Source organism: Mobula birostris, chromosome 3 (genome assembly GCF_030028105.1).
Source record: "Mobula birostris isolate sMobBir1 chromosome 3, sMobBir1.hap1, whole genome shotgun sequence".
NCBI lineage: Eukaryota > Metazoa > Chordata > Chondrichthyes > Myliobatiformes > Myliobatidae > Mobula > Mobula birostris.
This window is the reverse complement of record NC_092372.1, coordinates 173,741,125-173,763,743: the sequence shown is the minus strand read 5'-3', so window position 1 is coordinate 173,763,743 and position 22,619 is coordinate 173,741,125. Positions and strand designations below refer to the sequence as shown.

Below are 22,619 nucleotides of genomic sequence, written 5' to 3'. Positions count from 1 at the left end.
CTTGTCCTGCTCTACATGTTCCATGACGCTTGCAGAGACCGCTTTCTTGACTGTTGGACCTTACACTGGTCTCGTCCGCTCAATCCACCGGAGTCTGTCTTCACATGCTGAGATAGACAACTCCCTATCTCACCGAGGGTTTGAGACCCGTCTGCTACCCTCACCTGGTTTAGCTGGCTTGTCGAAGCCGTTGCCCGGGGTGTGGCCGCTGTCGCATGCAAACAGCTACGGGGAGCCACAAGTGAGAGCTGAGTGCCAGGTGGGGACCAAAGGTGGGCTAACCGCCTTGAAAAGGACATGACATGTTCCCCCACCAGAGGTGCTACCCCTGCCTGACACCCCATACACCCCAAAATATTTAAGTATCAGAACGCTAAATGTTGTTTAAAAATTGTACATATAGAGTAAAATGGCTGATTTTTGTAATGGAATGTTTGAATGCAGTTCTGTAGTTACAAGAAAGCAAAATAAATGCAGCTTAAAACTTTCCACTGTTGAATAGGAGAGACTAGAAGACATGAGGCAGGAGCTTGTTCGACAAGATCAGGAGCATCAGCAATCATTAGAAGCTTTACGACAGTTGCATACACAGCAGTTGGAGAGGTTGCAAGAAGAGCAGGAAGAATTGTTGGCTGAGGTGGAAAAATTAAAAGGGCAGCTTCAGGAGGTAAGAAATTTACATTACATGCGTCTTAATCATAACACATGGATACGGGCACTGGTGTAGCAGTGATTTTGAAAACACAATGCTGGAAATCTTAACAACCTGATCAAAATTAACTGATTAAAGTAACAATAGCTAGAAACATAAATTATAAAATTGTAGGGTAGTTTCCACTTGTAGGGTGGTGCCACTTCCTTTATCGTGCAGTCGGAAAATGGGGTTCCCTCCCTCCCACTACTATTATTGATGGACCTTACACCTCCTTTATTTCCCACACGAATACTTTTATTCCATTTTCTCCTAAACTGAACAGGGGTGCTGTTCTCCTGCTTTTCACTTTACACTCCGTAAGCCTATACATTCAGCAGATCATTTTTCGAAACTGATAGGCCATATGCCAGCTATACACCAGTGATACACCAGCTATAACACTTTCCCAGCTCAAGCCAGATCTCCCTTTTCCCACTCCTTTCTGCTTTCTGCAGGAACCACTCCCTCTGTGATTCCCTGGTTCACGTATCTCCCCCACCCCTCTACCCTCCCCAGGCACTTTACCCTGCAACCGTTGGAGGTGAGACAGAGATTCACGTGGATCACCTTCAGTCTTGCTCATTGCATGTGCTACTCTCAATGCAGCCTCCTTTACGTTGGTGAGACCAAGCATAGACTAGGCGACAGTTTTGCTGACCACCTGTGCTCTGTCTGCCTTGGCTTTCTAGAGCTCTCAGCTGCTAATCACTTTAATTCCACACCCATTTTCCACATGGACAAGTATGTTCTCCGTCTCCTCCACTGCAAGGGCAAGGCTAAATGCAAACTAGAGGAGCAGCTTTTCATATTCTGCCTGTGTAGTCTGCAGCCTGATAGCATGAACATGGAATTCTCCAATTTCAGGTAAACTACTATTCTGTCCCTTTTCTCTTTCCTCCTAATCAACCCAGTTCCTCCTACACTGACTTCTCAGCCCCCAATCACTCTATTTCTTTTTCTTCCTCCACCTACCATCACCCAATCTCTGCCCATCACCTGCATAATTCTCTCACGTGCTCCTCTTCCCCATAGCTTCCATCTGCCCATCCCATTTCCATTATATGATTCCATAGTCCACCTTCCTTTCCCATCTAATTCCATCTTTTGCAGCTCTTTGATGCTACAATTTATCTCCTTACATTCTCTGTCGCTACTTCCATGCTTCCTTCTTCCATTTAACTATAACCCTTCCTCACTTGGATCTACCTATTGCTTGCTGATTTGTGATCCACCCCTTTCACTCACCTCTTCATATTGGCTCCTGTCATTTGGACTGAAGGACCCTTCTGTTCTTCAGTGCAAATGAAGAGTCTCGACCTGAAACGTTGACTGTCCATTTTTTACTTTTTTTATTGACGCACGGTGTGGAATTGGCCCTTCTGGCCTTTCGAGCCACGATGCCCCATAACCCCTGACTTAACCCTAGCCCAATCACGGGACAATTTACAATGACCAATTAACCTACCAACTGGTATGTCTTTGGACTGTGGGAGGAAACCAGAGGACCCCAAGGAAACCTATGCAGTCACAAGGAGAAGGTACAAATTTCTTACAGGCAGCTGTGGGAATTGATCCCAGCTCGTTGGAACTGTAAAGTATTGTGCTAACCACTACGCTACCATGCTGCACACAAACGATTATCCCTTCACAAATGCTGACTGTCCATCTGCTTCCTGACCTGCTACATTTCTCCAGCAGTTTGTTGGGCCAATCAAGCAGTTCAAACTGCATCATTCTCTGATGTCCTCTTGCTTCATATCATTTTGCTTACTAAAAAGCTACTGTTGATCACTGCCTCGGAAATATCAAAAGATGGTTAGAAAAGCATACATTACAAGACTTCTAAAACTACCTATTTGTTCCACCAAATGTGTGCCTCCACCATCATTCATGTCCTGTTAATATTTTCTCAACCTGAGCATTACCCTTTGTCTCCTTACAAATTGTCCTTTGTCTCCTTATCCCAAATCCTCCCTATATATTGTCCACATGGTTGTGTTTAGTGTCTTCCAAGAATCTTTCCAAGGCGCTCTCTTCCCCCACCACATCTTGCTCATCAGCATCCTGTCCTCTGACAATTTCAACTCAAAAGACATAATTTTCTCCTTGTATATTTACTTATATTTTTCTTAATTCCCTCACATTAATTCTAATCAGAAAAGATTTCATCCAGCATTTTTACCTCACTCCATCTTCAAAACAAAATCTCAACAGAGCTTTAAACTTCCCTTCCAGCTATTGATTTTCACAGAATTTGACTACAGTTACACAAATATCTACAATTTATATTAATGAAGTTAGTTCTCCACATTTATTTGCCTTTTGCTTGCTTTGAAGAATCCAATTTGCACACTTGGGTTTCGAACTTGCCTTTTATCCTCTTTATGGGATTTTTTTCTTCCCTATCAGTAATAAAGCCATGATTAATTTTCGAAATGCCATATCTGCTGTATCTTTGTACCTCTCATTGTAACAACTTCTCTCTTATTTTTGCATTTTATGCTCAGAACCAGCACATTTTCCACACTATTAAACACCACTTTCATTTGAGAAGCAGCAGAGCATTTTTTTTTTACACAAAGTATGATATCTGATTTTTATAAATAACCTGGATGAGGACGTGGAGGGACATGTTAGTAAATTTGCTGATGACACAAAGGTTGGGGGTGTTGTGGATAGCATGGAGGGCTGTCAGAGGTTACAGCGGGACATTGATAGGATGCAGAACTGGGCTGGGCTGAGAAGTGGCAGATGGAGTTTAACCCGGATAAGTGTGAGGTGGTTCATTTTGGTAGGTCAAATATGATGGCAGAATATAACATTAATGGTAAGACTCTTGGCAGTGTGGAGGATCAGAGGAATCTTGGGCTCCAAGTCTCTAGGACACTTAAAGCTGCTACGCAGGTTAAGAAGGCATAGGGTACATTGGCCTTCATCAACCGTGGGATTGAGTTTAGGAACCGAGAAGTAATGTTGCAGCTATGTAGGACCCTGGTCAGACCCCACTTGGAGTACTGTGCTCAGCTCTGGTCACTTGCCTGGATTGGGGAGCATGCCTTATGAGAATAGGTTGAGTGTACTCGGCCTTTTCTCCTTGGAGCGACGGAGGATGAGAGGTGACCTGATAGAGGTGTACGAGATAATGAAAGGCATTGATCGTGTGGATAATCAGAGGCTTTTTTCCTAGGCTGAAATGGCTAGCATGAGAGGGCATAGTTTTAAGGTGCTTAGAAGTAGGTACGGAGGAGATGTCAGGGATAAGTTATTTACACAGAGAGTGGTGAGTGCGTGGAATGGACCGCCAATGGCGGCGGTGGAGGCAAAAACAACAGGGTCTTTTAAGAGGCTCCTGGATAGGTACATGGAGCTTAGAAAAATAGAGGGCTATGGTTAAGCCTAGGTAGCTCTAAGGTAAGGACATGTTCGGCACAGCTATGTGGGTAGAAGGGCCTGTATTGTGCTGTAGGTTTTCTATGTTTCTATCTGTGTGGAGTGAGCTGCTCGAGGAAGTGGTTGAGGTCAGTAGAATAGCAACGTTGTAAAGACAGCTTGACAGGGACATGGATTGGAAAAGTTTAGAACTTTATGGGCTAAACACTCACTGCCTAATGGGACTTTCTGGATGGCATTTAGGTTAGTTAGGCTGCCACCATGTTGTATAACTCTATAGGAGACATGTTCTTATATTTTACCAACTTTATGTAATTCCTCATGACACCCTTGTGCAGAAATAAAGTAAATGTGACAGGTAGGAAATCAAAAAGTGCTGCTCCTGGAAATATGAAATAAAAACAGAAATTTCTGGAAGCACTGAGCAGGTTGGGCAGCATCTATGTAAAGAGAAGCAAGAGTAAACATTTCAGGGTTAAGTTTCCATACATTTAAATCAGAATAATGCTTCAATGAAGGGTATTTATTGTTCTTTCTTAAGAATGAACTCTTTCCACAGATGAACTTGATTTTCTGAGTATCTCCACTGTTTTCTGTTATTTTAAATACAATAGTAATCCATTTGATTTTTGTATGGTGGTTGAAACACAGAAACAGCAGCTCAACTAGTTTTTAAAAATAGTTATTTTTGTGTTCCTTTTTTCTTGATGTCTGGTTTTGAGTCAACAATTTATTTATTAATAATTCTGCAATAGAAATAAAATATTACTGTATTATATTTTACCATACTTTCTATGTCAGTATTTATAAAAGTGAATTGGATGTACAGGGAAAATATATATGTTTTTAACTGCAGAATACTCCTATTTATAATGTGAAAGTGGTATCACAAAATGAAAGAATGCTTGCAGAACTGGAATGCTTTCCTGCAGCTGGAGAGGAAAGACTCCCTTTGGAATATTGTAACAGCAGTACACAGACAGAGATGGTAAATTGAGCTTGTTACTGTCCTTATTTATTCATTTAATTACCTTTTTTTTCAACTTCAATAATCTTCAACTGATTATTGCCATTTGTTAGAATGTAATATATGGAACTTCAACATTTATTGGTTGCAGCAAGTATGGGTGTGGCATTGTTTGCAAGTTTAATAGATGAAACCTTATGTTGTCATAGCAGCATACAAGAGGGATTTGTGTATTATTTGTTTTGTCAGACCAAATGTAGTATATAGAACTTAAATTTGCAAGCCAAATAGCAAAGTAATACTCAAGAGCACTAATTTCAACAGTTGTACATGAAGCTGAACTTAATTAGACCTAAGGTCTGAGTTTAATGAAGTTATAAATTTGGGACTTGGGAGTAGAATGACTGGATTTTTGTCACTCGTTAACTTACTACCAATTCATAACCTTGAACAGAGTGAGAGAGAAGACCAGCATAAATCCCCAAAGCATTCTGAACAATGTAAGAACATACCATCATCATTTGAAAAGTCTGAAGAAACAAATCAAAGTGTCCTCATAAATCAAAGGTTAGCTTGATGCAATGGCCTTCTTTCTGAATTTGCATGAGTTAACAGAACACTGTTTTATTTTCTTGTTGATTGTAAAGTGGAATGTGTGAGATTATAATTTTAAAAATTAGTCAGTGTGTACTTACAGAAAATGTAGTTATATATTCAGCATTCAGAATGATTATCTCTTTTCTCATTATAGTATCTAAGTGTTATATGTTATGAACTCAAATTGTGTACTGGAGCTCATCCAAAAATCTGCTGCAACTTACTTGCAGTTAACCTTCACCTATCAGTCCTTTGCAGTCAACTTGCATTAGTATTTGGGCCAGTAACACTTTAGCTTGAAAATAATTGTGCTTTTCCTCAAGTCACTTCTTAGCCTGTATCTGTAGGCCTACAACCAGGGAACTCTGCAGTTTAATTTTAGCAATCCACATCCTCAATACCACTTTGTCTTGCCTTTTTCCTTTAAGATGCTCATTAAAATCTATGTATTGGTCCATTCTGTGTATTGATCAATTATATGTATTACCTGCTTAATACCTATCAGTTTGCCTTGATAGCAATTATTTTTTCTCTTGTTTAGTAACTGGGATATTTTACTTGGGTTTTATGAGGTAGAAAAGTAGGTGAATGTTATATAATTTGATATAAATAGCAAATGTTGGCAATGCTCAGAAGTGCAAGCAGCATCTTGGGGAAATAAATAGAATTGACATTTCAGGTGGGAGAGGGATTGGTAGGACAAGGCCAGGGTTGCTGAGGTGATCCTACTGTTAATGGAGATGTCTGCTTGATATTTTAATGAGAGTGAGAGAGAGAAAACAAAGTAAAAGGATAGAATGAAGTTTTAAATTAAACTCAGCTGTTGCTCAACCTGAAACCAAAAAGTGAATGTGGAGAGAGAAAAAGCTGAGTTATATGTTACAGATGGATCACCTTGTAGCAGAACTGATCAGTTAAAATACAAATAGAAAAAGCAAGCTTTGAATTGTTGAATTCAGTTTTGAGGCTGACTGCTGCAAAATACCCAGGCAGAAGATGGTGGGCTGTTCCTGAAATGCCACGGTAGCGTAGGGTGGCATGGTAGCTTAGTAGGTAGCATAACGCTATTACCACGCCAATGACCCAGGGTCAGTTCTGTCTCTGAACTTGTACGTTCTCTCCATACCCACGTGGGGTTTCTCAGAGCTCCTTCCGCATTCCAAAGACGTAGGTTCATTAGTCACTTGGGTGTAATTAGAGCCAGAAGGGCGTGTTACACTGCTGTATCTCTAATTAAAAATATAAAAGAATCTGCCTGGCCTGCTCAGTATTTTGAACACCTTCAGTTTTTATTTTGGATGCTTTCCATTTTTTCCATGTTCAATGATATAATTGATAATTATTCTTAAATAATTGTTGATCATATATTGCAAAGTACTCATGTTAGTATTTTATCCATGTTTGGAAATAGTTTACAAAAGGCCAATGACAGACTTTTGAAAGTTTTGTCAGAAGTGGTTAAGACGACAGCGGCTGCAGAAGAAACTATAAACAGGCACATTTCTGCCATTGTGGAAAGATCAGTGAAAGGGCAACTTCCTTCAAGAATGTCTCTGTGGGAACAAGATGCACAGGATTCTATTGATCAACTGAAACCGTTTACACTTCACAGTCAGGGAAAAGGTATGTCTAGCTTGATGTGGCTATTTTACTTATTTCATCAAATATAAGTAATTTTTGAATGCTTTCATGCACAAATATAACTGAAATGCATAGTAAAGGTGTTTCAATTAACTGGTCTCTCGTTGCACAATTATCTGCTCAAGTAAAAGTTAAACAATGGAATTACTTTGAAAAATTTCCACATTGATTTTGTCTTTTTATGCTTCAACCCTTCCTGATCTCTTTCAACATTCAATATGTTCACTCTCCAGTTCTCTCCCCTTGCATACATTTGTTTACTAATTTTGTTGATAGCTATAATGTCAACAGCTGAAGCTCAAAGCTGAGGATCCCCCTCTCTATGCCACTGTAATCTCTTGCATTTAATATGCACCTTTCTCTTTGTCCGAGTTTTTTTCCATCTTCTAATATCTCTTAGATGGCTTGAAATTAGATTTTATTTGATAATATTCTGATAAAATGTCTTGTGACCTTTCATTAATTAAAGGTGCTATTTAAGTTTGTTGGTGAAAAGTAAACTTGCCTCATGGTATTTAGATGGAGGAAAAAATTCAGTCAAAGAAGTAAGAGGATTCGGCCTATAAAAAGTTGTCTTAAAATCATAGTCATAGTCATACTTTATTGATCCCAGGGGAAATTGGTTTTCATTACAGTTGCACCATAAATAATAGTAATAAAACCATAAATAATTAAATAGTAATATGTAAATTATGCCAGGAAATAAGTCCAGGACCAGCCTATTGGCTCAGGGTGTCTGACCCTCCAAGGGAGGAGTTGTAATGTTTGATGGCCACAGGCAGGAGTGACTTCCTATGACGCTCTGTGTTGCATCTCCTGTGCCCAACCAGTACATTATGTAGTGCATGGGAGACATTGTCCAAGATGGCATGCAATTTGGACAGCATCCTCTTTTCAGACACCACCATCAGAGAGTCCAGTTCCATCCCCACATCATCACTGGCCTTACGAATGAGTTTGTTGATTCTGTTGGTGTCTGCTACCCTCAGCCTGCTGCCCTAGCACACAACAGCAAACATGATAGCACTGGCCACCACAGACTCGTAGAACATCCTCAGCATCGTCCGACAGATGTTAAAGGACCTCAGTCTCCTCAGGAAATAGAGACGGCTCTGACCCTTCTTGTAGACAGCCTCAGTGTTCTTTGACCAGTCCAGTTTATTGTCAATTCATATTCCTAGGTATTTGTAATCCTGGGTGGAAACAAGGGGTCAGTGTGAACATTCCTTGTTCAGTGTTTAACATTCCTCATTTAACGTATTTATGCATCAAACAAGATCATGATGAAAATAATTGGGAATGCAGAGGCAAAGGATAATCACATCCTGAGCAGATTTGCATAGCAGCAAAAGAAAATTAATCTCTCAGCATATGTGTAAGGTACCAAATGTTGGATAGAGGTTTTAATGTCGTATCCGATGTTTGGTACTTAATCTCATTTCTTTAACCTGTACATAATGCCTGTTATAGCTGTTATTTCCAGTTTGAACTTGTCAGTACAATAAGTATTCTTTCTAAAGTGAGCATTATGTATAGGGTATCTTGCTTTTGTTAGTCCCTGTTGAGGGACAACATCACAGCTACACTCAGAGATGACATAATAATACATATAAGTTTCTCCACCAGAAGTTCTTTGTTTTTTTGAATTGGGTCACCATCTGAGCCAAAGCACCAGCTTTGCCAGCAATATCATGCCAATGAGACTTTATAATGACTAAATGTGAATCAGAACCCATCTTTCCCTTATCAGTTTCTATTTTCCGGTTTTGTTTTGCTTCTCAAAGCTAGATTAAAGGAACTGCTGTATTGCAGATGAGACAGTTCAGAATAAAACAAAAGAAATCTTCGTAACCAACAGTTTAGATTTGAATTGTTATATTCTGCAAGGTTGTGCAAGCAACGAACATAGAAGAATATAATTTGGTTGAGCACTTATTGAATAAAGTATTGTAATTTCAATAGCTGCAAGGTGGGCATTTGTTTTAGTCTCTCAGTTAAATGAAGATACCAGTAGTATAGAAGATTATCAGAGCTGCACACCACCAAAACTTGTTCTCGACCTTACTGCCCAAGATGGCACTTGTTATAATAATGACATGAATGCCATCTTAAAGTAAGTCACGATGGCACTTGATTTTTGCTGAGTGCAAAATTTTAGGAGGGCGCTTCACAGAACTTCTTTGCTGATGAGTCAAAATGTGTAGTGAATTTATACAATGCCATATGGCATTTTTGTTAAAATTATTGGATGGAGAAAATGATGTTCACTGTACTCCAAGATAGAGGGATTATTATCACTGTACTCCTAGATCCATATTGTGATACAGGGAGCAGTTCTTCAGCCACTGTGAAGATGCTGCTGAGGAGGATTCTGGCACTGCCTTGCCCTGTAACAGAAGGTAGGGAGATCACTGAGTACTTAACAGATTTAGACGTGTTTTTTTTTTTCCTTGATGGTGGCCATAATTATGGCATCTCTGTGGAGCGGGAGATCACGGAGTAAGTTAAAGACAGTTCCTTGTGGACTTGATGCACGAAGTTTGAAAAATGACCAGGGCCTGTTGGGACTTGTCTGCCAAGAGGGAGATTGCTTGGGTTAATATTAACTTAGGAAGCATATGGTTCAGTGCATGGAATTATGATGTTATGGCTATTACAGGGACTTGGTTGAGAGAGGGACAGGAATGAGTGCTTAATGTCCCAGGGTTTTGATGTTTTAGAAAATACAGAGAGGGAGGTAAAAAAGGTGGTGGAGTTACACTATTAATCAGGGACAATATCACAGCTACACTCAGAGGGGACATAATGGACAACTCGTCCACGGAGTCCATCTCAGTAGAACTCAAAAATAGGAAGGGTACAATCACTCTGGGATTGTACTACAGACCTCCAGTAACTACCAGGACATTGAGAAACAGTTATGCCGGCAGATTAAGGAAAGGTGTAAAAAATAGGATTGTTGTCATGGGGGACTTCAACTTCTCTAATATAAACTGGGGTTTTCTGAGTACAAGAGGTTTAAATGGGGTAGGATTGTTAGGTGCATGAGGGAGGGGTTTCTTAAATCAATATATAGATGACCAACATGAGGAGCCGCTGTACTGGACCTGGTGCTTGGTAAGGAGCCTGGCAGATGACTGACCTTCCAGTAGGGGAACAGTTAGAAAACAGTGACCACAACTCCTTACGTTTTAAGATAGAATTAGATAAGGGTAAGTATGGACCTTGCAGTGGAGAAGTAAACTGGAGCAGGGCAAATTACAAGAGCGTTAGGCAGGAACTAGGGAGAGTTAATTGGGAACAATTGTTTTTGGGCAAATCCACATCAGGCATGTGGCAGGTGTTTAAAAACCAACTGCACAGAGTACAAGACATGAATTTTCTAGTCAGAAAGACGAAAATGTCAAAGTAAGAGGACAGTGGATGTCAAGAGAGGTGATGAATTTAGTCAAGAAGAAAAAAAGAAAGGCATGTGAAGCTTAGGAAGCTGGAATCAAACAGAGGTCTTGAGGAGTATAAAGAAGCCAGAAAAACACTCAAAAAGGGAATCAGGAGAGCCAGGAGGGGCCATCCTGGCACGCAGGATGAAATAGAATCCCAAGGCATTCCACACATACATCAACAGCAAGAGGATAACGAGAGAGAGGGTGGGACCATTCAAGTATAAAGGGGGATCATTTGCAAATATCTTCATGTCCTCTCCAGCCACAGCCGAGGACCCAGAGGACTGGTGAGTAGCTAATGTTGTTCCATTATTCAAGAAGGGAACAGGGGATAATCCTGGAAACTAATGATAAGTGAGCCTCACTTCAAGGGCAAGTTGTGTCTTATGAACTTGACTGAAGTTTTTGACAAGGTGACAGGGGTGATTGATGAAGGTAGAGTCTTAGATGTTGTCTCTGTGGATTTTAATAAGACGTTTGACAAGGTACCTCATGGGAGGCTCAGCCAGAAGATTAAGATGCGTCAGGTGCAAGGTTAATGGCTAGTTAGGATTCAGAACTGGCTTGTCCATAGAAGATAGCATGTAGTGGTTGAAGAGACTCTCTTATACGAGATCCACCTTCAAAATGTTGCAAAGAAACTAAAATCCAGAACGGCCTTGATCAGGAAGGAAGGAGGGACCAAATGGGGTGCTAAAGAGTCAGTCCTATGAACATCTGGCCTAGCACTGTTTCTCAGTCACTGAATATTCTGCACCCACCTGGGAGAGAAGTGCTCACATAAACATCATCAATACACAGCTCCATACTTCCATGAGAATAATCTCAGGAGCCTAAAATCCACACTGCCCAATGGGTCCCAACAATGAGTGGAATAGCACCCCCGGAGATCCGTAGAAAAGCAGCTTCAAAATTCTACAAGCATATCCAAAATATGTCCAACAACATTCCAGTTCGTAAACTCATGGAAAATTCTCCTCCAACTTCCCGAATCAAATCCTGAAAAACTTTCTACAACTTGAAAAACCTTGACTCCTATGAGGAACACACTGAATGGCCCCAATACTGGCACACCAACATATGCCGCCCCCCCACCCCCAGCAGAGATCTGATTGACAACCCCACCTGACTCTCCCCGGGCTTTATGGAGCTAACAGAAAAATCTGGACAGCCACAAATAGACTCATAAGTTGACATGCCAAAGCAGCACAAACACTACACTGATGGGGCAGCCGACAAACCCCAGTTTGCCCCTGTGGTGCCCCAACCCAGGACGTTCTCGACCTGGTCCAAACATGCCTCTCACCAGGATCTGAGATGGCTTTGCTGCAGTGCATTGATGCGGCCACGAGTTGGAGGATTGGCTTGTTCAAAAACAATTAGAAGTGTGAGAGAAAAGCACCTGCCATACAAAACAACAAGTGTTGAAACCATAACTTTTCTGCTTTATGTGAAGATGATGTGGATGAGCAAACTGATGGCATTGCAGCCAAGTTTTCAGATGACATAAAGATAGGTGGAGGAACAGGTAGTGTTTTGGAGGCAGGGAGTCTTTAGAAGGACTTGGACAAATTCGGAGAACAGATAAAGAAATGGAAGATGAAATACAGCATAGTGAAGTGTGGGTTTACTATATGTACTTGGGTAGGAAGAATGAGGCTGTAGACTGTTTACTAAATGGGGAGAGAATCCATAAATTGGAAATATAAAGGACTTGGGAGAACTGCTTCAGGTTTCCCATATGGTTAACTTGTAGGTTGAGTCGGCAGTGGGGGGGGGGGGGGCGGAAATGTAATGTTTAGTATTCATTCTGAGAGGCCTAGAATATAAAAGAAAGGGTGTTCTGCTGAGACTTCTGTAATACATTGGTTTGACCAAATATGGAATATTGTGAGTAATTGTGGACGAGTATCTAAGGAAAGATGTGCTGGTCCTGGAGCGGGCCCAGAGGAAGTTTACAAGAATGAAGGAAAAATGTGGTATGTGTGGGTTTCCTCTGGGTCCTCCAGTTTCCTCCCACAAAAGACTGTGGTAGGTTAATTGGTCATTGTAAATTGTCCCGAGATTAGGTTAGAATTAAATTGGAGTTGTTGGAGGTTACTGGATGGCATGTTTGAACGAGCTGGAAGGACGTATTCTCCGCTGTGTCTCTTTAAATAAATAAATTGCTTTTGTCTTGTACTTAATGGAATTCAGAGCATGAGGAAGGATCTCATTGAACCCTGTTGAATTCTGACAGGGTTATATAGAACGGACATGAAGAGAATATTTAGCTTGGTAGGAAAGCCTAAGATTTGAGGGCATAGATTTAGAATGAAGTCACTTCTAGAAGTGAAATGAGGATGAATTTCTTCAGCCAGAGCGTGGTGAATCTGTGGAATTCATTGCCACAGATGGTTGTGGAGGCCAAGTCTTTGGGTGCTTTTTACGCAGCACTTGATAAGTTCTAATCTAGTAAAGGGCTTAAGGGTTATTGGGAGAAGGCAGGAGAATGAGGTTGAAAAGCAAGTCAGCAATGATTGAATAGAAGAGCAGATTTGCTGGGCCAGATGGCCTAATTCTGCTCCTGTATCAAATTGTCTTAAGGAAACAAGTGTGCTATCAGCTACTAAGAAGAATCTCTGGACTGTGAGAAGTTTGGTGTGCACTGGAAAAAAATATCTATCAAAGAATGTGCAATCACAGAGGACTACATCTATTCAAGTACAATTTAGACAATCTCAGTCTGATTGTTATAAACATTGGTAGGAAAAAACTTGCGGAAAAGCTAACTATAACAGGTCATTTTCTTGATCAGATGCTTTAATTTCTTCATAAACAATGCTGGCCAGAAAATGGCAAGTGTCACTCCACTCTTCATGAAGGGAGGGAGGCAGAAGAAAGAAAACCATAGACCAGTTAGCCTGACTTTAGTGGTCGGCAAAATTTTGTAGCCTATTATTGAGGATGAGGATTTGGGGTAATTGGAGGCAGATGATAATATAGGCCAAGGTCGGCATGGCTTCCTTAAGAGAGATCTTGCCTTGCAAATTTTTGGGAATTCTTGGAATAGAGAAAGGATAGACAGTGGATGCTGGTTACTTGGATTTTCAGAAGGCCTTTGACAAGGTGCCATACAAGAAGCTGCTTAACAAGACAAGAACCCATGGTATCACACAAAAGATGCTGGCATGGATAGAAGATTGGCTGACTGGCAGGAGGTAAGGATGGGAACAAAAGGGCCTATTCTGGTTGGCTGCCAATGACTAATGGTGTTCTGCAGGGATTGATAATAGGACCACTTTTGTCACATTATATGTCAACGATTTGGATATCGGAATTGATGGCTTTGCGGCCTTGTTTGCAAATGATACAAAGATGGATGGGCAAATAGTGTTGAGGAAGCAGGGAATCTGCAGAAGGACTTAGACAGATTAGGAGAATGGGCAAAGGAGTGGCAGATGGAATATGGTGCAGGAAAGTGTATGATCATGTACTTTGGTAGAAGGAATAAAGGCGTAGACAGTTTTCTAAATGGGGGAAAAAATTCAAAAATCCGAGGTTCAAAGGGACTTGGAAGATCTCATGCATGATTCCTTAAAGGTTAACTTGCAAGTTGAGTCAGTGGTGAGGAAGGCAAGTGCACTGTTGGCATTCATTTTGAGAGGACTAGAATATAAAAGCAAGAGTGTTTGATGGCTCTGGGCCAGAATTCACTGGAGTTTAGAAGAATGAGTGGGGAATCTTATTGAAACCTATTGAATATTGAAAGGCCTCAGGCAGAGTGGATGTGTAGAGGAAGTTTCCTATAAGTGGGTGAGTCTCGGATCAAAGGGCATAGCCTCAAAATAGAGGGATATCTATTTAGAGCAGATGAGAAGGAATTTCTTTCACCAGAGGATGGTGAAGGTAAAACTGTGGAATTCGTTGTAACAAATGGCTGTGGAGGTCTAGTCATTGAGTATATTTAAAGCAGAAGTTGACAGCTCCTTGATTAGTCGGGACGTTAAATGTAAAGGAGGAGATTTTGGAATGGTCTTGCGAATCTTGAAGCCACACTTTTGGAGCACACACAAGCCTTTTGCATATGCAGGCAGAGTGGATTATCTTAGCTCACTACCTGCCCCATACACCACCACTTGCTCCATATGTGGAAGAGTCTGTGGGTCTCGCATTGGCCTCATTAGAGAAAACTAGAGTGGAAGTGAGTCATCCTTGATTCCAAAAAATTCCAAAAGACTACAAAAGCTTTTTTCTAGTTCTGCAATACTTGGGTATCCTTTGAAAGTGAGTAGGGGTTGGTTGTTGTGGGGCTTTGAAAATGCTTTGTCCTTGTGGAATTGAAAGAGATTGCTGGTTTGCTGTAAGGGCGGGGTGGGGTGGTGAGTGAGGTGGAGTACCAGGTGCTTGTTGCTTGTACAGAGATTTGAACTCTGAAGTTTATCTTTCAGCATTAATATTTTTTTCTTAAGAGTAAAGGGAAAATAAATATTTGCAAGCACTTTTAGGTACAAAATCTGAATCAAGACGTATTACCTGTTCTGGCTTTCTATCAGAACTTTTAAGATCTATCTTGAAATGTTCAAAGCAATAGCATTGTACCACCAACATATCGCAAATGATTAGCTGCTCTCTAGATATTGAGACTTGGAGGGCCAGAGAGTCTGTTTTCATGATGCAAGACTGTTCCTCCAAGAGATTACTCAATGCTCACAGATAAGATCAATAGGAGTGCCAGAATTAGAGAATGCAGAGCAAACAGGAGACTGTATTAGTTAATGATTGTTTGAGTCTCTCCCAGCATGTTACATTGCAAAAAACTGAACTGCTGGAGGAATTCAGTGGGTCAGGCAGCATCTGTGAAGGCAGACGGATTGTTAATCTTTCAAGTTGAGACCCTGAAGGACTGAAGAAGCTTCAACCAGCCTCCGCAGATGCTGCCTAACCCACTGAATTTCTCCAGTAGTACTTTTTGATCCAGATTAGAGCATTGCTCTCTTGTATCCATTGTTGTTTTAAAAGGTGTGGGTCGTGTCTGCTTCGTTACACTGACAGTCCAAAGTATGTACAAATAATGCAACCTTGAGATTCATCTCTTTATAGGCAGACACAAAACAAGAAATCTGAAAGAACCTATTTTAAAAAAAACAACACCCAATGTACAGAGAAAGAAAACAGAAAGCAGAGTATGCAAGCAACAGCACTGAGAGTGAAAGTGAGTCCATAGACACAAGCAGCTGAGCAGGCCTACAGCCTCAGCCTCAGTTCATCACATAGCAAAGTCTGCAGGTACGAAATCCGGAGCAGACTACACCCTCAGCCTCAGTTCATCACATAGCAGTGGGGAGCAAAGCAAGTGATGCTGAGCAACAGGCTGAACCGGCCTGACCCTCACCTCCGGTCCTGACACCCTGCCTTTTCAATTGTCCAAACACCAATTTGTTTCTCGCTGTAGGACTCAGGCCTGGCCACATTGATACGCTCTGGGCCTGAACCCTGCCTTTTCAATTGTCCAAACACCAATTTGTTTCTCGCTGTAGGACTCAGGCCTGGCCACATTGATATGCTCTGGGCCTGAACCCTGCCTTTTCAATTGTCCAAACACCAATTTGTTTCTCGCTGTAGGACTCAGGCCCGGCCACATTGATACACTCTGGGCCTGAACCCTGCCGCCACGTTTTGGCCCATTTCCGACCTTTCCAAATCAGCCCAGCACTTATATTGATCTAACCTCACTCTCAGTTTAGAAGGATGGGCTCCGAAACTCCTCCACTCTGACTTTTCTGTGCTTCTCACGCCCTGACTCCATCTCAACCATGTCTCGACCTGGCTCCGACCATTTCTCCTCGAACATGCCTCGACCCTGCTCTGACTTCACATCACCCGCCTCGACTCTCAAGTCAATGTCACCTTCACTTGCCTCTTCATTGTCACGGTGATTGTTTACCATAATTTCCTACAGACTAAGTGTAAAGAGTAATATAGTGTATTTCTTTATGAATCACCATTAAGCTGACACCCATTTTCATTTGCACCATCTGAAACTGGATAGATAGTTCTCTGACCAACAACTGTTACCTTCCTTGACATGTAAATTGATTATATTATCACAGATTTTGTTTGTGTTGCTCAGATTCCAAAAAATTAAATAGTGAAAAAAACCTCCAGAGATGCTACAAAATATTTAGTTACTATTGTTCCTTCTCACTAACACCAAACGGTGAATATGTGTTCCAGCTTCAGTACTTCATCACTGAGCTTTTCATTGACTCTGCTATACAATTCCTAAATGGACATTGAACCCATGAACACGACCTCATTTTTTAAAAATGTATATTATTTCTGTTTTTGCACTATTTTACATATATGCTTACTGTAATCAATCTATTTATTTTTCCAAGTCAGCGGTCCCCAACCACTGGGCCGCGAACCAGTGCCGGGCCGCAAAGCATGCGCTACCGGGCCACGAGGAAACGATATGATTTGGCGATATGAGTCAGCTGCACCTTTCTTCATTCCCTGTCATGCCCTCTGTTGAGCCATTACGTATGCGAGGTCATTACCCGTGTGTCAGCCATGTCAGCGCGGGAAGGAGATCAACTCCTTGAGCTTGCAAATGACAGCGGGCTGAAAAGTATGTTTGACATAACATCTCTGCTGGCATTCTGGATCAATGTCAAGGCTAAATATCCTGAGATAGCCATGAGAGCACTGAAAACTTGCTTCCATTTCCAACATATCTCTGCAATGAATGCAACAAAAACTAAATTGCGGAATAGACTGGACATAAGGAACCCCCTTCGAGTATCGCTGTCTCCCGTCACCCCTCGATAGGTCAGTGTTGTTGCAGGAAAACAAGCCCAGGGCTCCCACTGATTCAGCGATATTGGTGGGTTGCAATGATTTGATATGTTCATACGGGGAAAATATGCGCTGTGTGTTTAATATCCAAATTTTACTTAAAATGTTATGACGCTATTGACTTATAAGTGACTTATATAACCATATAACAATTACAGCACAGAAACAGGCCATCTTTGCCCTTCTAGTCCGTGCTGAACGCTACTCTCACCTAGTCCCACCGACCTGCACTCAGCCCATAACACTCCATTCCTTTCCTGTCCATACACCTATCCAATTTTTCTTTAAATGATAATATCGAATCTGTCTCTACCACTTCTACTGGAAGTTCGTTCAACACTTAATTCAAGCTCCCCTGATAATTGACTTATCACTGTATTCATGCGAGGAAAATATGCGCTGTGTGTTTAATATTAAATTCATTAGAGAAACCTTTTTAGAAACGAAATTGAGTGTATTAGCCCATTATCACCTATATTCCGGTCGTGATTAACACCACCCCGAACAGAATTGCCAAAAATGATTTGAAAGAAAAAAATCGGCACTTACGCGCATGTGCACTGGTGCCCGTGCAAGGCTTCATGGTCATTGTAGTCTTTCTTGGGGTAAACACAACGTATTTGGCTGCTACTCTTGTCAGTTGGCAACCCTACCCCCCCCCCCGGTCAGCCGGTCTGCAAGAATATTGTCGATATTAAACCGGTCCGCAGTGCAAAAAAGGTTGGGGACCCCTGTTCTATATTATCATGTATTGCATTGAACAGCTGCTGCTAAGTTAACAAATATCACAACACATACGGGTGATATTAAACCTGATTCTGATTCTGACTAAGATTAGCTTACTTTAAACCATCACCCCTACTGGGGCATGGGCCACAATGATGCAGCTTGGCAGAGCGCTCTATCCTGGGCCAGCCTTTCAAGTTGTTCCCAGGTGCAGCCCAATTTAAAAGATTCTGTCTCTCCTGGGGATGAGGTCTTTGGAGCTTCCGTTTGTGTTTCTGTAGCTCTGTGTTTTTACAGAAGGGGATTGATAGCTCCATGTCCGACTCCCCTCATTCCACAGCCAGTCTTGGGACTGTTCATGGTGGGGTTACTAAAGAAATAAGTGTTTAGTTAATATTTTTTCTCTCTCCCTGTTGTCAGTAAGCTAGCTTCCTCCTCGTGGTTAAGCATTGATAATCTTCCTGACGAAAATGTAAAAAGGTTTATTTTATAACTCGTACACAAGAAGTACCGCAGATGCTGGAAATCCAGAGCAGTACACACTGTGTTGGAGGAGTTTAGCAGGTCAGGCAGCATCTATGGATGGGAATAAACAGTCAATGTTTCGCGCTGAGACCCTTCATCAGATCTAGAAAGAAAGTGGGAAGAGGTGAGAATAGAAGGTGGGGGAGCAGAGGAAGAAGTACAAGGTGGCAGGTTATTGGTGAAACCGGGAAAGGGGGGAGGAGTGCAGAAAAGAGCTGGAAAATTGGTGGAAGAAATAAAGAGCTGGAGAAGGAATCTGATAGGAGAGGACGGAAGACCATGGAAGAAAAAGGGGGAGTACCACCAGTGGGAGATGATGGGCAGGTAAGGAGAGAAGGTGTGAGAGGGAAACAAGAATGGTGAACGGTGATGGAGAGGAGGGAAGGCAATTACTGGAAGTTCCTCTCCTTTACCATAGTTGGACATAGAATCTAGATTGATGCTCCACAAGCCACCGAATGAGACCTGCTATGTCACATTTGGAGCCCTTTGAATGAAACATCAGGTGGATGTTGAATAAACATGGCATTATTCACAAGAAGGCGTAGGAACCCTCTGGTGTCATTGCCTATCTTTCTCAAATAGCTCCTATTTCACCTATTACCCTGAAATCACACTATTCAGATTAGCTAGCTCTGAGTTTAAAATTATGTTGATAAATGTAAGAAGAAGTAAATGCAGTGGATTCTGGTTAATTGGGACACACTGGGACCAGTATACTTTGGGCCAATTAAGCGGCTACACCAATTATCCAGAGTTTTGAGGAAATCATTAAATTTTAACAACAAACTCCCCGTAAGATGGCAGTGTGTTGGAATGCAGCGGTCTCTCCAGGGCCAACCAAGGGTGTACTTTTTAAAATGTGTTTTTTATGATTGTAAGACAATACTGAGCTCAAAGATCAACCAGTACAGCAGCTCTACCACATCAGTGATCTGTTCGTTGTTCGGAGCTGCTGGCCGGTGTGACAAAGGAGCTGGCAGACAAGTCAGAGAAGGAGAAACTATCGGGTGGGAGAGGGAGAAACCGGCGGTCGGCCGGGAGAGGGAGAAGCCTGCAGTCAGGTCGGAGAGGACTCAGAGGAGCTGGCCTGGGTACAGACTAATCGAGGACATCAGAGTTGGTGCATGAAGGCAGTGCGTAGTTTAACTATGAGTGACTGTCTTGGACCTTTCTCTTGTGTTTGCAAGACCTTGTTGGTCATTGATAATGTGAGATGCCACAGGCCTGTTTCCCCCAGTTTGGTGGCAAGACAAGCCATGAGGCAGTAGTGTGGTCTCAGCTGTAGAGAGGACAAGGCCTCAGGTAGGCTTACTTGCTGCTGCAATCCAGGTGAGACAATGCTGGAGGCAGTGTAGTGTGGAGGCTGTGCGCTGTTGGGAGCTGACGTCGCCTGTCGATGCTGCCCTCCAGTGTTCGATTGGTGGAAGGACAGCCTGGATTGCCAGGAGCTGTACCATCAATTTGCATGTCGTTCAGGGACCTGGACTATACATGTGTTTTTCCTTGCGTAACGATGTGTGTGTGTGTATTTTTAATCTCTCTTTCTCTATTTTGATTGTATGTTATGTACCTGGGCCCCAGGGAAACGCTGTCTTCTTTGACTTTATCCACACACGATCTGAATGATAATTAAACTTGATTTGATTTGATTTGAACTTCATGACAAATGCCAGTGATAATAAACTTGATTCTGAAAAGGTATAATGAAGACAAACTACTGTTTAACTGAATATCAAATTAAGCATTTAAATGAAATACAGATCAAATTAGAATACTACCAATAATACTCCAATACTAAAAACTGTATTAGTTCCTAATAGTTATCAGCAGAAGAATTCCATCCAGTGTACACTGTCACATTGCTGAGAAATGCATTGAATTCATAACTGAAGCTATTTAAAAACTGTTTGCTCTGTAGTACCTAACGACCACACAAATGCATACAACTGATGCTAGTTAGAAACTGTTCAGCAACAGTCTCCTGTCCCACTTAAGTGGCATAGTGTCCCAAAGAAGTAAAGGAAATCCCAGCTACTTTCTCAGTTTGTCCCAATTAAGTGGCTGCCCTGATTAACCAATGACTCAATTAACCGGAATCCACTATAATTGTGAAGTGCTTTTGAGAAATTTGAGTTGATTAACTATAGTATAAATGCAAGTCCATTTGCAACAGTGATATTGTAGCAGTGTTAATGCCAAATGCATCTTTAACTGTAGATGAGACATTTTTGTGTGGAGTTAAGGAAGGAGAAGAATCGGTTATGGGAAGGAGAAGAATATGTGTGGTGAATCATTGAAAAATAGAAGAGACTTCTGTTTCAGGCAGAATCGTCAGTAAGAGCCTTCTGAGTCCTGCAGAGAGATTTAGGTCCTGGTTCAAATCGGTAAAAGTTTTCATTCATGGTGTCTGCCTTTGTGAAAATCTCTTCCTCAAGCAAATTACTAAAACAAGTTTATCTATTTATTGAACCTTGCTATGTTCAAATTGACTGCCTCTGTTCACTGCATTATGATGGTAATATGTGTAAGGTTTCATCATTGAATGTAAGGTGCATTTGGATATCCTGAGATTGTGAAAGTAATTCAAAAATACCATTCTTTCATGCTTTCATTTTCTTTTACTTGTGTTGTTTTACTCCACTAAGGCCTTATTTAAATTTGGACCATTATTAAATATTTATAAGATATGACACTATTTCATCAAGGTTTAACTTGGGTTTATTTTAACTATTTTACTAATGTTTGCTTGTAAATGTTACATAATAGAAACATACTTTGGATGTCCGTGCAATCTTTAGGAATGCTACACTGAACTAAATAATAGCCAGGCACAGTGCCAAAGAGTGCAATTGACCGATCTTGAAATCGGTTCATCATTGTGACTAATTTTATACTTCAAATACGGATGGTGGTGGTGGGTAATTTCCACAAAGAAATTACTTGGAATGAAACATGATCATCATTAGATAGATACTGGAAATAGATGTCATCATTCATAAATCTAAGTGCCTTGACCTGTATTTATTCTTTAAACAATATACCAGTCACCACCACCTGCCCCAACTTGGACTTCATTATATAGAATAGAAATTTTGAATTGTTGGCAAAGAGTACAACACAATTGATCAGGGAGTATCAGTTTAATTTTCCTATCTGCAAATTAACCTGTAATTAACTGCCTACTTCATTCATCAAGATATTCAATGTAAAGCACAGGAATTTATACTGCCTGGAAGATTGAGCTTGTTTTTAATCCAGGTATTAGTTTAATCTTGTTATGAGCATTCATTGATGTCTGAATGCTTAAGCTAAGATGTTTATCTCAGCAATCTCAAATGTAATGTTTTGTATTGCCAGAGAAACATCCATTCATGGCTGTTCAGTACATTAGTTTTCCCACCTGTTCTCCAAAGCTCTTACTGTCATTTTATTCATCAAAAAATGTATGAAGTTCAGTCATGATAATTTTCAGTTGGCTTAGCATCCACACCTTTTGGGAAGAGCACATTTCAGATTTCTATTATTATTTGTATGAAAAGGGTTTGATTTATCTCCTGAATGGACTCTGACTCTATCATTCTCAGTTTTCTAAAGCAAACAATATACAGACTGACCTCAACCAACTTCCAATTTAACCCATACTTTAATCTTATGAACTTTGGTAAGTTTATTGTGAATCTGTTATGTGTTCCCTTCAAGTCACTGTATCTACCAAAACAGCAGAACATTCCAGATGAGATATAACCAAGCTTGTGTAACCTAACTCATCCCATTTTCATCCTTTTTTTTTATT

At 41.1% G+C, this 22,619-nt stretch overlaps 1 protein-coding gene across 5 annotated transcripts in view; it reads left to right on the top strand.

Moving 5' to 3' along the window:
* Positions 1-22,619, top strand: part of akap9 (A kinase (PRKA) anchor protein 9) — a 206,815-nt gene that overhangs the window by 74,480 nt on the left and 109,716 nt on the right. For 2 of the 5 annotated variants that reach the window (XM_072253714.1, XM_072253713.1), the window contains exons 18-22: positions 503-667; positions 4,941-5,072; positions 5,506-5,618; positions 7,060-7,271; positions 9,599-9,688. In XM_072253714.1, coding sequence (XP_072109815.1) covers positions 503-667; positions 4,941-5,072; positions 5,506-5,618; positions 7,060-7,271; positions 9,599-9,688 — 712 coding nt within the window. The remainder of the gene's footprint in view (positions 1-502; positions 668-4,940; positions 5,073-5,505; positions 5,619-7,059; positions 7,272-9,598; positions 9,689-22,619) is intronic. The other 3 variants (XM_072253716.1, XM_072253715.1, XM_072253717.1) reach the window with 2 other exon arrangements.